The sequence below is a fragment of the Balearica regulorum genome, chromosome 2, assembly GCF_011004875.1.
Source record: "Balearica regulorum gibbericeps isolate bBalReg1 chromosome 2, bBalReg1.pri, whole genome shotgun sequence".
In the NCBI taxonomy this organism is placed as follows: domain Eukaryota; kingdom Metazoa; phylum Chordata; class Aves; order Gruiformes; family Gruidae; genus Balearica; species Balearica regulorum.
Window position 1 is genome coordinate 157,191,133 of NC_046185.1, and position 14,598 is coordinate 157,205,730.

At 37.2% G+C, this 14,598-nt stretch overlaps 1 protein-coding gene across 3 annotated transcripts in view; it reads right to left on the minus strand.

The window, feature by feature from the left end:
• Positions 1–8,813: 8,813 nt before the first annotated feature.
• Positions 8,814–14,598, minus strand: part of DYNC2I1 (dynein 2 intermediate chain 1) — a 42,987-nt gene continuing 37,202 nt past the window's right edge. For 2 of the 3 annotated variants that reach the window (XM_075746613.1, XM_075746614.1), the window contains 6 exons: positions 14,198–14,249; positions 12,833–12,893; positions 12,489–12,585; positions 12,095–12,226; positions 10,280–10,503; positions 8,814–9,273 (listed from right to left, as the gene is read on the minus strand). In XM_075746613.1, the coding sequence (XP_075602728.1) occupies positions 9,102–9,273; positions 10,280–10,503; positions 12,095–12,226; positions 12,489–12,585; positions 12,833–12,893; positions 14,198–14,249 (738 nt within the window). In that variant the 3' untranslated portion in view covers positions 8,814–9,101. The remainder of the gene's footprint in view (positions 9,274–10,279; positions 10,504–12,094; positions 12,227–12,488; positions 12,586–12,832; positions 12,894–14,197; positions 14,250–14,598) is intronic. The other variant, XM_075746615.1, reaches the window with a different exon arrangement.

Consider the following 14,598-nt stretch of genomic DNA (forward strand, 5'->3'; position numbering starts at 1 on the left):
TCCTTCCTGTTCTGCTTTGTTCAAGGCCAGGTTGGATGGGGCTTTGGGCAACCTGGGCTAGTGGAGGGTGTCCCTGCCCATGGCAGGGGGGTTGGAACTAGATGATCTTTAAGGTTCCTTCCAACCCAAACCGTTCTATGCTTCCATGGTCTTCACTCTCTAAATGAAAGCTACCTTTCTCATTTCTCTGGGGGGATCAGACTGGTTGACCTACCACATCACTAGCCTTATTCTATGCCAAAATATGGATTCCTTATTTTAAAAAGTGATCACTTTAAGAGCAATGACATATTCCATTACTGAGACATTTCTGGAGTCAAATAGGCTACATCTACATTGTGCAAGGGCTGAAGCTCCCAGGCTCTGCTTGAGGCTAATTTCCACACACATCTACTTTCCTTATCTCAACACGTGTCCTTGGAGCAGGGTCTGATGCAATTTACTGGTATTCTTAGGTGTGGCTATTACAGCAAACACCTTTGTAGCTGAAAGTGAGACAACATTCGAGCCTAAATCATGCTCTAAATGCAACTCACCTCAACACAGAGATGAATGATGAATATTTGGAAGAGTTTCTCTATGAGGAGTCATTAAGAGAGATAGTATGGGAAATAGTAAGATCTAGGACATAGTTAATGTCCAGTACGCTTAAACCAGAAGTATTTGTTTACACAGTGTAATTATTCAGTGGAATATATTGCCACAAAATTTTTGGAGGCCAAAATAAAAATAGTTTTTAAAAGCTATTGGATGAATTAATGAGCAAAAATGCCTTTCTTTCTCTTAAACACTGTGATCTGCTACCATCTGAGTCATAAAATTCCTATGCCACAAATTGCCAGAAGCTTGGAAGACATACCATACTTGGAAGAAAAGTATCATTGCACACTTCCTGTGCTATTCTATGTTTCTTTCTTCAGCATTTGCTATTGGCCCATGTTGATGGGAGAAGATCAACCTGTTGTCTGAATATGGCTATTTTCAGTATGGATAGATTTTTTAGAAAGACCTTAAACTTCAGGGATCAGTAAAGGTTCTAAAGAAGGGAAGCTGTTGGTTTTTTAAAGACATGGATGCAAGAATACGAAATGTAGTATGTATGTTGTGAAATCCTTATCTTTGTAAAACATGAAAAGAATGCAAATTGGAGCTTAAGCAAACAGAAACTGCTCTTAAAGTCTTTGAAGACTGTGGATAGGTAGTTTTCAGTTTTATCGGTACAGCATGGCCCCCATGCAGCCACAACATAATTAGTAATGTATTTGCTTAATTAATTGACCTTGCCAAACTGCCAAAATGCTAAGTATTGAGCAAGTAAACTAAAAGCCTAAGGTAACTTAGGGAATCTACAGTAATGGACTGTCTTTCTGTAACCTAGGTCCTGTATTCCAACCCCAACAACCCCAGTAAAGGAATTTCATTATACTCAATGTGAATGTCATCATTTTGGATTAATTAATTTTTAAATGAGGCCCTTTGACACTACTTTGTAATGTGAAAACTAGTTGGATAGCTGAAGTAACCTCAGTGTCGTGGGTTGACCCTGGCTGGACACCAGGTGCCCCCCAAACCTGCTCTATCACTGTCCTCCTCAGCTGGGCAGGGGAGGCAAAATACAACAAAAGGCTCGTGGGTCAAGATAAGGACAGGGAGATCACTCACCAATTACTGTCATGGGCAAACCAGACTCAACTCAGGAAAATTAATTTAATTTATTACCAATCAAATCAGAGTGGGGTAATGAGAAAATAAAGCCAAATCTAAAAGCACCTTCCCACCCCTCCCTTCTTCTTGGGCTCAACCTCACCCCTGATTTCTCTCCCTCTTCCCCCCCAGTGGCACAGGGGGAAGGGGAATGGGGGAAGCTTCTAGCAGCTTCTCACAGAAGCCACCCCCGTAGCCCCCCCCCGCTACCAAAACCTTGCCACACAAACCCATACGCTCAGTAATCACTAATTTTATAAACGAAGGTTAAAAGGGCAGTTTCAAATCAATTTTTTTCTTTATCCTATTTTTCTGGTATTAATCAGGCTGTCCTTTGCAAAGCTCAACTGCATGGGCATTAAGCGTATCGTGTTACCATTGCAAATAAATGCAGCAATCAAAAAGACCTTCACTTTTTCATCTACATCATATAAGCTCTGTGAGACAAAGATTCGTTTCTTGGTCACTTACTTCAACAGCACAATAGAACTTGACTCCCAAATGGTTGTCAAAAATTATTCTAGGTGAGGAAAGTTTATTACATTTTTCTCTTAATTCTTTGCCCTTATGATATGGGATTTGACATCTGCAGTACTGAGTGCAGTCATGGTAATTCACATCTTTATGAAACTCATTGTAAGGGTTCACTGACTCTGCTATTTTAAAATGATAGCAAATATCTGATTATGGACTATCCATTCTCTAAGCCTCTGGAAGAGTTTCTCCATGTCTCTAAACAACTCTATTTTACCCATCTCTTCGTTTTCTGTCTCCAAGATGAACCAAGTGGACTAAAAATGTGGCATTTAAAATATGTGTCTAACCAGCTGCTGTGTTATGTCTTTTCTTCTATAACAGAGAGAAAAAACATTGCAGTTTGAGTTAGAGGCAAGTTATGAAATCCCTGATGTGCAACAACTGTGTTCTATACGAGCTGAATGGTTTCGCCTGGTCACAAGACAGACAATAAAAAAGAGGAACAGCAGTGAAATTAATTAGCTGGTGAAGGAGAACTTTTGGCTAAGAGGAAAGATCTCTTAAAAAGTACATTGTAGCCACCTCAAGGATTGACTAAAAAGACTACTAATGTATTCTAACTGCTTTTTATTTATTGTATTAAACCTATGCAGCAGCAGCAGATTGTCTGACCTGTGCATGGGATTAGCTTCCAATGAAGCTGTTGTATTTCAGACTCCTAAAAGCAAAACCCACTTGACATCTGGGAGAAAAGGGCAACAAATATATTACAAAATGTAATGAACCCAATAGAAGTAAAGGGGAAAAATAATCATGTTACAAATGTCAATGGGTAGTATACGCTATTATAATATTACTTTACGCCTGCTTTTACTAGGGTATCATCGCTGTTTTCAGTTGGCGTGCACCCGTGTAAAACTGGAAAACAGAGCACTTACTTAGGCCACTTTAATTTATAATAGGACATAAATTATTTGGAGCTGAAATTCCACCAGTTTAATGGCACAGTGTCAAAAAGTTTAAGCTACATTCATGAAAAATATAAATTTTTCTAACTATGTGCAAGCATTAGTGCTTTTATTCGAGTCTGCGTTTGACACTATGTCAATAACCCATATGAAGAAAAAAGCACAGATTTTCTTGTGCTCAAAATCAAGTCCATCAGTGTTACCAATTAGACTCTAGTCTACCTCTATAAATCTGGTCTGATGCCCTCATGCCAGTCTAAGTTCAGTTTAACTCAGGACCACATAGCACTAAGCCCCTGAGATCGACAAACCATGTATTTTACAAAATGGAAAACGTGTACACAGCGCAGCTACTGGAATGTCTGAACTAGCATTGTCACAGAGGACAAGGCGGCACAATTAAACCTGTGTTTCACAAGTTCCCTTCTTGTCCCAAAAGCAGACTTGATGGCAAGCAGGATGCTCTGAGCTGGCCTTGTCTTGCTGCAAACGCTGAGGTGCACCAAGGTCACACCAAGCAGCAGCCAGGCAAGAGCAGGCAAGGCCAGGGAGAGCCAGTGCTCCCTGTAACGTGGGAAGTTTTGAGAGGGATGGAAATTCAATCCAGATCTCATAGACCACTAGACTTCCTCATGCCTCATACTCATGTAAGTATCCGAACAACACCGGTATGTGACAGTTTTCAGGATTTAGCATAAACCACTGTTGCATCCAGGAGACGGATCTCCTGAGTGCAGAGCTGGCACCTCAGTAAGGAGGCAGGGTGGCCAGGTCTGGCAGCTGTTAGCAGCTGGAAATTGATCTCACACTCACCTGAATTTTCCTCATTGTGTGCCATTCAATTAATTCTGAGCATTTTACTGGATTTACAGATTACTTGCTTCAGCACTTATTCAGAGAATTTTTTCCACCTAAACCACCTTGAACTATTGAAAATAGATCGAGCGCTTTTACCTCTCAAGTGGCAGTTGTTGGCATCAAACCGATATTAATGTTGACCATCCGAGCAAAAATAATATAGTTTTTGAAAACAAACTGAGAAAAAAAGAATGTGTGTTGGGGAAGGAGCAGGGGGATGATCAGTGCCGATAAATACATGTATGTAAATACAGGAAAAATAAAGACCTGCAGTGAGAAATTTACTTTCTGTTACTTTTCACAGCCTATATAGGAGAAACGTAAGATATATTATCAAAACATTTCCATCGATGTTGGTTGACTTCAATCTGGTCCATGAGGTATAAAGAAATTATTGCATTATGGACTGGGTCGCTATTGCACGCTGTCAGACACAAAGTCTGCATTGCCACTGCCAGCGCAGTATCTGCTGTGGGGGTAAAAATCTCCAGCTTCTAGTGCCAGCTATCAAAACACTTTAAACCATTCCAGATCTCCGGTGATCCAGTTAAGGGACGTCTTTTCATCCCCAGTATAGTGGGCTTGGGACCAGTGGCTGCCGAACATAAAAAGGAAAGGCTGAATGAAGCACTGCGGTTGTAGGGCAAGGCTGTGGAAAATACTGCAAGGAGGGAAGGAAGGATCTCCTTCCTCCCAGCCATAGTCAGCAGCTATTGGCATAACTGCATTTGCTGACTTCTTTAAGTAGTAGTTAATGCTGGGCATGGCTGATCTAAATTAAAAAATATTATTTTTACCACTAAGAGTATATGTAAATACTTCCCCTTTCATGCTAAGTTTTTGCAAAATATAATCAGAAGTGTAATTTTGGTAATTGATATGATTGTCTTGCTTGGCTTGGTTTGTTGTCACTCTATCTCCGCCCGTACTGTCCTGTGGGATGTAACCATTACTGTGTCAAGTGAACTTTGCTTTGGTTTTAACAGCTTAAAGAATGGCAAATGCTGCGAACTGCACTGCAATTGCTGAAGCATCAGACACCGACAACGTATTTTTCTTTCCCTTCGTAAAGATGACGTGGTTGGTAACTGGAAGGCTTGAGTGAGGAGTATCTCCCCAGAGCAGCAAGCAGGTATCCTATTTATTCTATTTATTTCAGAACAGCCTGAAGAATGTCCAGCCTCCAGGAGTGGGTGGCCCACAGCTCTTCTCCACCTTTCATGCCAATAACGAGCACATGAGAGGCGAGCAGGGAAACCCTGCAGTCTTGCTAACAAGCTCTGAGTAATAAAACAACCTGAAATATAATCCATACTTAAATAGCTCCAGTGGGATATTTCATGTAGCATTGAAAAAAGAAAAGGATAAGTAATTCCACATGCTACTCAGTTCTCACCGAACGGCACCTCAATCACCAGTTCCTACGTTGGAACATCAAGACGCAGGCCCTCCTATAGCAGTTTGAATAATGCAAGAAGAGGCCTACATCAAGAATTAGGGTAAAAGACTTTCTGTTGATATACTTCCCAAAACCTTCAGGAACTGCTGGTAAAAGAGAAGTTAGCCGATCTATTTTAAGGGGAGCCGTAAATGGAATTGCTGTCTTCCTTCTCACAGCCGAGGAGGCTCAGAAACACATTTGTTTATAGACTCCTGATAAGCCTGATTGGAAATTAAGCTTGCAATGAAAATCTGGCTCGTTAGCCATTTTCCTGTCCCAGTATCTTCGTAACTTTTCCTGGTTTGCATACCACCTCATATGCCGCTGATGTCCAAGTTCCAGTTACTTCCTAAGTGACTTACAAACAGGCCTGTTCCAGCTGTGTGGCATTCAATGACACGTTAGTATTTGCTGTAGTCCAGCCAATTTCTACACCTAGAACAAACCTAGATAGACTTTCCAAGTCCATCAGGAAAAAAAAATCTGCCTTTAAAAAGGAAGAACTATTTTTTATGTTTTAACTGTGTTCTGCTAAAAATATTCCAGCTAGTAAAATATTCCCTCGTAGCTATGAAAGCTACAATGCTCCTATATCCGTCAACATGTTTTAACTAAATGACAGCTATGATTAATTAAGGCAAAATTGCATTGGGTAGGATGGTCACCTTCTGTACAATTAAGAAGAAATGTTCTAGTACAAAAGAAGAATCATGCTATTCCTGTTCTCCCAAGCTCTGCTGCAAATATAGGCTGACAGGTTAATAAAAGCATTTCTAAACAGTTGTAAGAAATCAGCCATCTGATTCAAGAATTCTGTTCCTCAGTTAACTTATTATTCAGCTACTGAAAACTTCATTTTCCCATCTGTGAGATGACAAAATCCAATGAAAACAATATTAATATTTATGTTCTAAATCAAAAAGGCTTTCAAAGCACATTCATGAAGTGGAAAATAAAACAGAAGTTGATCCAAAACTTTCTGGCATTTTGCATATTTAAAATTTTTCATCCTTGCTGCCAGGATTTGTTGGCTTAAGAGCCAACAGGTTATATTTTACAGAAGTTATTAATATGGGTGGATAGTGATTTAACTTTTATATCATTTGAATCGTAAGTCTCTTTTATATGGGTCAGTTCATTTTAACAACAGTTCATACTGTTAAGAATACATATTCCAAAATTTGCTACAGGTGGGAAAAAATATATTTTTTGGGGCTATTTTAAATGTTTCATGATCGCAGTGTTTACGTCCTATATAAAGCCCATTCAATAAAATGTGTGTGCATATGCACGCATATCAGAACTACTGGTAAAAATGATATGGATATGAAAATACTTTGGAGTAACAGTGAACCTTCTTCTTTCATGTACAGGGTCTCATCTTTAATTAATCTTGTTGCTTTCCGATGGAACACGCGTAAAATCCAGTACCTTATGTTAACAATATTAACTTGACAATCATTAGAGGTAGCTGATGGAAATATTTTGCTTGAAATAATTTTGCAAGTCCTTATACGTGGAATGTTTTCCCTGTATTGCAGTCTACCAACACTTCCCACTTCTCTCATCATATATGTGCTCAAAAATGTTTACATCAGTATGTCCAACTGCAAAGATTACATGGAGCATTACTCTAATGGTCTGCATTTACCCAGTAAGAGAACATGCAAAGCAGCAGCAACTTCTACACATCTTTTCCTCACATTCTTGTAACATCAACTGTCAGCCCAGGGTACATTTGTATTATTGCATTAGTTTGCAGTTCCGAGAAACTCATCTTTTAGGCAAGAAACATAGGCCCAGTGCAGGAACTGACTCACACTCAGCTCTCCAGGCAGTAAAACTGGCCTAAAATATTTGGATCTTTGAATTCAAGCGTACCTATCAACAGCAGCTCAGAAGTAGCCACAGGTACCACTGTGTGGTTGACACTATTTTTTTTCTTTCTACAGATTGGACCCCACCCCCCGCCCCCCACTGCACACAGCACCAGGTAGAAGAAACTCAACCCTTTGTTGACAGTTTCCATGTACAGAAGTAGGTGCAGTAAGGAAATTCAGGATGCTAAGTCCTGAAAGTGATGAAATTATAATAAGAGATTTCTTTCAGAAAGCTACTATAATTTCAAAGATTAATTTTGCTTTTACATTGGGGAGAGGGAGTGGTGAAGCATGTGTCTCTCCTTTGAGAGGGAAAGAGTGAGACGTTTGGGTTTGGTTTTTTACTAAGGGTCCCAGTAGCGAAGCTCTGCTACCTTACTGTGAAAAGTACCTGCCGTTTCTTCTTTATCTGGATTACTAAAGCTATTCTAATTTAACTTGTACTGTATATTATTACCATATAAACCCAACAAGATGAGAAGAGTAATTAGGGTTTATGTACATTAAAAAAAAAATCTAAATAATCTATGGCTGACCAGGGAACTAGGAGAGTGAAAATGTTCTCTGAAATACGTATCTCCCAGACAGTTCATCGGGCTCGCTGGATTGCAGTCACTGTTTTTGAGGAAAGAGGAATGCGCAATGGACTACAGCAGCTTCATTCCCCAAGTGGTGTATGTTGTTTGTAGATACACTCATTTTTTACTGCTGTGACTTGGCACCATCATGTGGCCACATCCAGTTTGCTCAACTTAAGTAACAATTTACATAGAATAATGTTTGCAATGAATTAATTAGCATTTACAACTTATTTCAGTCTATTTTTAGAAGGAGATGGTACATATCTTAAATATACGTTCACTAAATTCTTAACATATTGTTTTCCAATTGTTCTTTTTTCCCCCAAATCCGTATTCATTTAACAATGGTTTTATTCACAACCTATAAATCAGAAGTTGCTAGGCTACAAAAGTTAAAGACATTTTCAGTACTTGGTCTTGGTCCAAACTTTACCAATAGTATACAAAAATTATAACAATAATATAGACCACTATCCTTTTCCTCACTACAAGAGCTTTGAGAATTATTTGCAGTGTTAAACAGGCCAGTATTATCTGGTTTACATTAGAAATCCCAAAGGATTTACAACTTCAGTAAATCTCACAAGCATATTGGTTACATCATTTGATCCAAACAGGTACTGCACATAACAGGACAACTCCAGTTAGTCAGGTATTCCTTTTTGCAAAGTTTCAGGCTCAAAAGCAGAAGTTATCATGGGATGTAAATTTGTATTCTGGTATGCTTGCATGATGTTTTTTAGGTATGTATAAGACATTTTTACCCAGTGTTAGCGTGTAAAAGGTCTAGAGGTAGAAATCTCCATACATTCAGGTTGCTTATACAGAGACACAAATTTATGCTCACCAGACAAAAGATTGCTATCATTTACTTCAGAGCAGAATAATGAGAAACAGCAGCATAATTTACAGGAATATATTTTAGTTTTGTTTTTTTTTTAAATATATACATCTAGAGTACTTTCAATAATGAAATACAGTTCACCTTTTTTGTGAGTACAATAAAGCTAAATTTTGTTCTGTCATTTTTATGATAAAATACATAATTTTAGCCAAAATATTGCATTTATATTCTTTAAAATATATACAAGCTATATACAAATATAAAATTACATTATAAATCTTTTAATTGCAGACAAAAATAATCTAAATATTTTGCAATAATGAATACATCCAGAGAGGTGTACCATTTCTAAACAGACTGCAATAAAAGCAAATGAAATTTTTCAGATTCCTCAGGCTGAGGTAATGCCCACTTCTTCTTTACATACTGAATGTCTATCTGTCCAGATTCTTTAGCCAGCGCAATTCCTAACAATCCATTTGTTTTTTCTGGTTCTCCCAGTAAAGCCATAGTTACAACACTGAAATCAAAAGATCAGGGGAATGTTTTTTAATTGAAACAAAATGAATAGAAATTGGTGTTTTCAAACGTGTTTTTAGCAGGTTACTTGTAATTAACTAAATGATTTCTTTTTTCTTCTCATCACAGTCCAGTATTCCTCACTATTCAAGTCCCAGCATGTTCTTTAGCTTTTCACCAGTTGCAATCATTTAATGCAAATGTAACAGGCAATTCTTCCCCTGTTCACAGATCCCATCATCAATTGCTAATCCTGACTTAAAAATTTTTTCAAGCTTGCAAAAAATGAACTATGTTTTGTGGTATTTTCCAGTACAGTGTAAGAACTTTTAAAATTATACTATTTTCTCCCCAGACTAGCTGCACTTTGCTATAGTTCACAAGGCTACAAGGAAAACTTTTTGTTAGAGGGATATTCACCAAGACTAACTTAAGCCTAGGGAAGACAGAGTCTCCCAGTAGAGCTCCTATCAGGGAGGAAAGGGAATTCTCAAGACTGTAATTCAGAAAGGCCAAATTAAACTCCTTTTCTGCATCAATCTACAGGACATCCAGATCTCTACACTGACTACAGGAATAGTATTGTAAGTCTTGGTGAACATGGGCTAGTCCAAAAATATTCTTATTTACTTTCTGACAATGAACACAATATATTTCTTTATATTGGTAACCATACTATATATAGGCATTTAAAAATGCTGCCCAACATATCTTGCCTATTTTAGGAGTTGATCATGATCCAGAAAAGCTTGAACTTAAGCAGCCCAGTGATTTTAGTGGGAACAAAATTCTTCTCGTCATATAAACAGCAACTGCTCCATGCACAGACACCTGTCCCAACTGATAACGCTGTACCTGATTTTGATTTATACTAACAGTATTTCTCCTTTTCAGACTGTGTAAAATAATAAATAAATAAGGATAAACTAAAGTTTAGCTTATTATAGTCTCTTTCCACATCCCCAACAGTTAAAAAAATACAGTTAGAAAAGGAAATTCTTACTTACTTCTCTGATGGAACAGTCTGCTTTGCCACAGGCAACAAATCATTTTCCAGAAGATCCCAAATGTAAACATTAGATGATGCATCCAGGACAAAAAACACAGCGAGTCTTGTTAAAGCCCACTGCACGGCAATAATTGGCTGGCCATTTGTGCTGTCATTCCACTGCATGAGGGGATACTCCGAAGTCATTTGGTGTAACCTAATACTTCCATCTGAACAGCCAACCTATATCACAGTCAAAAAGAACATACTTCCTGGGAACAAAACAAACTAAGCAGGATAAAAATTGCAGTCCAATTCTTGAGAATATCAGGGATATAAATAAAACTAGTTATCTGACTCAAGTGGTGCATATCTCTCATATCTCAGTCTATGGAGTATCTAGATTTGAACTTTCAATGTAAATTCTAGTTCCAAAGTAGTACCTCTGTACTAACCATACTAAAGTGATCTAAAGCACTAATCCTAGGATGAAGTCCCAATTTCCTATTTTAAAAAAAGTGCTCAAACTATCACCTTCACTAATACTATGATCCAGCACAACTTGACAGTAGGCTGAATCGGGGCGAGGTCAGAGCCTGGAGACCAATTCAGACAGCTACTTAGTGACACATGTCACCTCTAAAACCCAGAACAGCTTTCAGTAGGACGGGCTGTGCTTAACAGTATAATGATATTAAACTGATTCATAATGAACAGCTAAATCAAAGACAGGCAGATGTCACTGCTTCCAGGTATTTCGTTAAAACCTTTGTCTTGCCTAGTATAACATTTACAAGTTTGCTCTGATCCAGGTACAAAAGAAACTATTCTATGAAAACAGAAAATAACTTATTACCCTGGGCCATCTATACATTAGGAAGACTTCCTAGAATTTTCAAATTATGATGACTTTTTACAGTGACTCTGTGAATTGTGCTGACACTGTGCTTACATTCAAAAGGACTCTGCAGATACCAACTTGTAGAAATCAGTATCACTCTAAATAAATGAATTCAGGAAAAAGGTAAGAACATCCACACCGGTAAAAGAAAGTTCTGACTGTGCAATGGTAACACAAAATATGTACACTGTAGCCAAACACGATTCATTTTGTACCTTGGGCAATCTCAATGAAATCTTCTAAATCATGGCAAATTTAGCAATAAAGCCTTTTTTAAGAGAGGATCAAGTACAAATATATGCAGGGATAAGCAGGCAGAAAATCCTACCAGAGTTAGATTCAACTCACTTTGAATAAACTTTCAAAAGAGAGACAAGTAAAAACAGTGGGTGAGTCGATACGAAGTGCTGAGGTCAGAGTTGAACACACCTGACCACAGATCAGAGGGACGTGTTCCCTCCAGGCATACCCTGAGGGGCTGTCAGCAGGCTACTGCAAAGCCGCCATGTGGAGAGGAAAGGAAGGCAGGAATGCCCAGAGCTGCCCCACAGACCTTTCTTTACACAGCGATACAGGGATCTTGTCTCCAAAATGATTCTATCACTGAGATATGCACGGTAAGAGTGAGAAACAGTTGAGGCTTCATTCACAGCAGAAGACCCGCTAGCAACGCTGAATTTCAGTAAAAACAAAGACTAAGTTATAAAGATAACAGCTGAAGTGAAATTGCCATTTGTTTCTGTGAGCCAGATGCTCCACCTTTCACATAAGCAAAGTCCTAACAACCAGGACACAAGATTTGTTGCCACCCTTTGTGGCATGTCAGAATTAGTGAGGTAAATCAACTATCACATCTAGTTAAATATGTCAAATTAGAAATATTCCCTCAGTAAGAAATTAAAAAATGAAACTTGTATTAAAATGTTTTCATACCAAAAACAGTGGCTTTCCAAAAGGGGAGAAATCAATTGCATTGATGCCTATTGATCTTAGTCCGCTCTCCCGGGGTCTGAATAGCTTCGGAACAACTCTTAAATCATGTCTTGTACCATGGCCTACCAGACCCTATGAACAATATAAAGAAAATTAATTAAACAAAAGAAAATTAAACAAACTTGCATTACAGTATTATAAAAAAAAGTTAAATAATTCACAGAGTTGTTACCTTAAAAAGATCCGTAACAGCTTAGAAATTTTAATAGCTAACAGATTTTAACAAAAGTCTCAAATTATAAATTTTATATACAATCTACTGCTAAAATTCCAAGTAAATGGGGCAGCTTCCAAAACCAAAAAACAATGAAATGAATTTTACCATATTACTCACAATGTTTGTTCCGACAATGAAATGATTAGGATTAGAAGAAAGAAATTTAATAGTCAATGTTTGGGGCATTCTCTGGCGGACATCCTTTGGGAAAAGGCTAGGAAAAACAGAAAGGTAGAAAATGACATAAATACAGGAAGTTGTCTCCTAAAGTGATGCAAGTACATAAAGAAATCTTGATTTAAAATATCTATGAATCGCTCTAGGAAAAGTGTGTATTAAAAAAAAAACAACAAACAACTAATGAAAATGTTGTTAAATATTTAACAGTAATTTAATAAAGTATAGGAAAAATTAGCTTTGTGAGATACACATGTAAAATCTAAGTGCCCCTGTTTTCTTACCTGTTACTCAATTCCATAGTAGAACTATGTACTAACTTCACTTTCCCTCCAGGAACTAAACCTGAAATTACGTAAAATAATTGTTTAAACTGATTTAAGCATTCTGCATTAAGAAAGCACTATCATCAAATTAAAATCTAAGCTAATAAAAAAAAAGGATACTTCAGAATTGTTTATTGTAGATATAGCTTTTAATATGTAAGAATCTTACATCATTTAGAACTATTTACTTCAGAATTCAAATCTGAAGAGTTGTAATCTATCAGAAATCCAAAAATAAAAGGAGGACAGAGAAAGGGAAGCACAATTATGTGTTTTAGTTTTATGGTATGCATGTAACATCATGCAATATCACTCTATAAAACCCAATTCCATTAATGGTGAAAATGTACATTTATGTCACTTTGGTCTTTGACAATGAATTATAACCATGAGAGACTGTAATAATGCTTCCATAAAGGTGGTCTACGTGACTTGTTAGTAGAGAATAGCATAAATAATTGAAATCCTTCAAACACAAGTATTTTTTTGAAGAGGAAAGAAATGAATGCTGGCAGCCGTAAAACTGTGTCAACAAGCAACCATAACTTTAAAATGTACCTCTCTGCTGATATGATATCCAGCTTTAGCAGCTTAATATAGCCAGACATTGCACACGAGCTTATAAATTAGAAAATTCTAGTTTGTTAGCATTACTTGGTTGTTCATATATGTATTTTAAAATGTATCAGTTGTAATGTAAAACTAAAATACATGTAAAAGTAAAATTAAAATTTAATCACAGCCTTTTCCAGTTAGGTAAGTATGTAAATCTAAATTTATTCAAAGAACAAAACCCATAATTTTCTGTATTCAGGTAACTCAAAAAGGGCTGAATGGACTTTATTCTTTACTTTTTTCATGGAAACTTTTTTCCTCACGCTAAATTAAGTACCTCACCCAAAAGAGAACTTTCAGGACAATTATCAAAATGCAGATACAAGCAACAATGAAAGCATATAACAGATTTGGTTAAAACTCAAGAAAGAACAGGATGACTATGAGGGACATAAGATCTCATATTCTTTGGAAAAAAGCTGTTGAGGACACAGAAATCTGCTTTGACATTATAAGAAATGTGGTCATATGAGGTGGCAATCGCCAATACAGAATTAGCAGATGAGATTCAGGTAGCAGTGAAAATAAGTCTCATGATACCTAACTAATAGTGCCAAATATTAGATATAAGTCTTATTGAGAAAAAATCTCTTCCTCAGTAATTTTGCCTTCTTCTAAACTATTTTTTGTCATCGCTGACTCTTCCCCTCTCTTCTAACTTCATAATCTCAAAACTTAAGCACTTTACCTCTAATGTACAGTACTCACCTAAATCAGTTTGTGAACCAGCTAAATCCACTTTTTCCAATTCAACAACTACCTGAAAAATCAACATTTAACATTAATAAGCAATACATATTTACCAGACTTTTAAAGTTTTTTAACTAATTGTAATAATGTATAACTCTAAAAGAACATTTAGACAGGTAAATCTAACGTTACAATGATTACAGGTAGATTGTCTATCCCCTGTCAATGCGTGCAATGCTAAAAGTAGCTTCACATTCCTGCTGGATGTTCCCTGCTGGAAAGCAGAATATGGGAAGTGACATTCTACACTTAATCGCTATTTGGCATCTTGTTGGTTTGATTGGTAAAACAACCCCAACACCCAAACAAGGAATTGTAACACACTTCCTGTGCTTTTCAGTGTTCATGAAATAACGGAT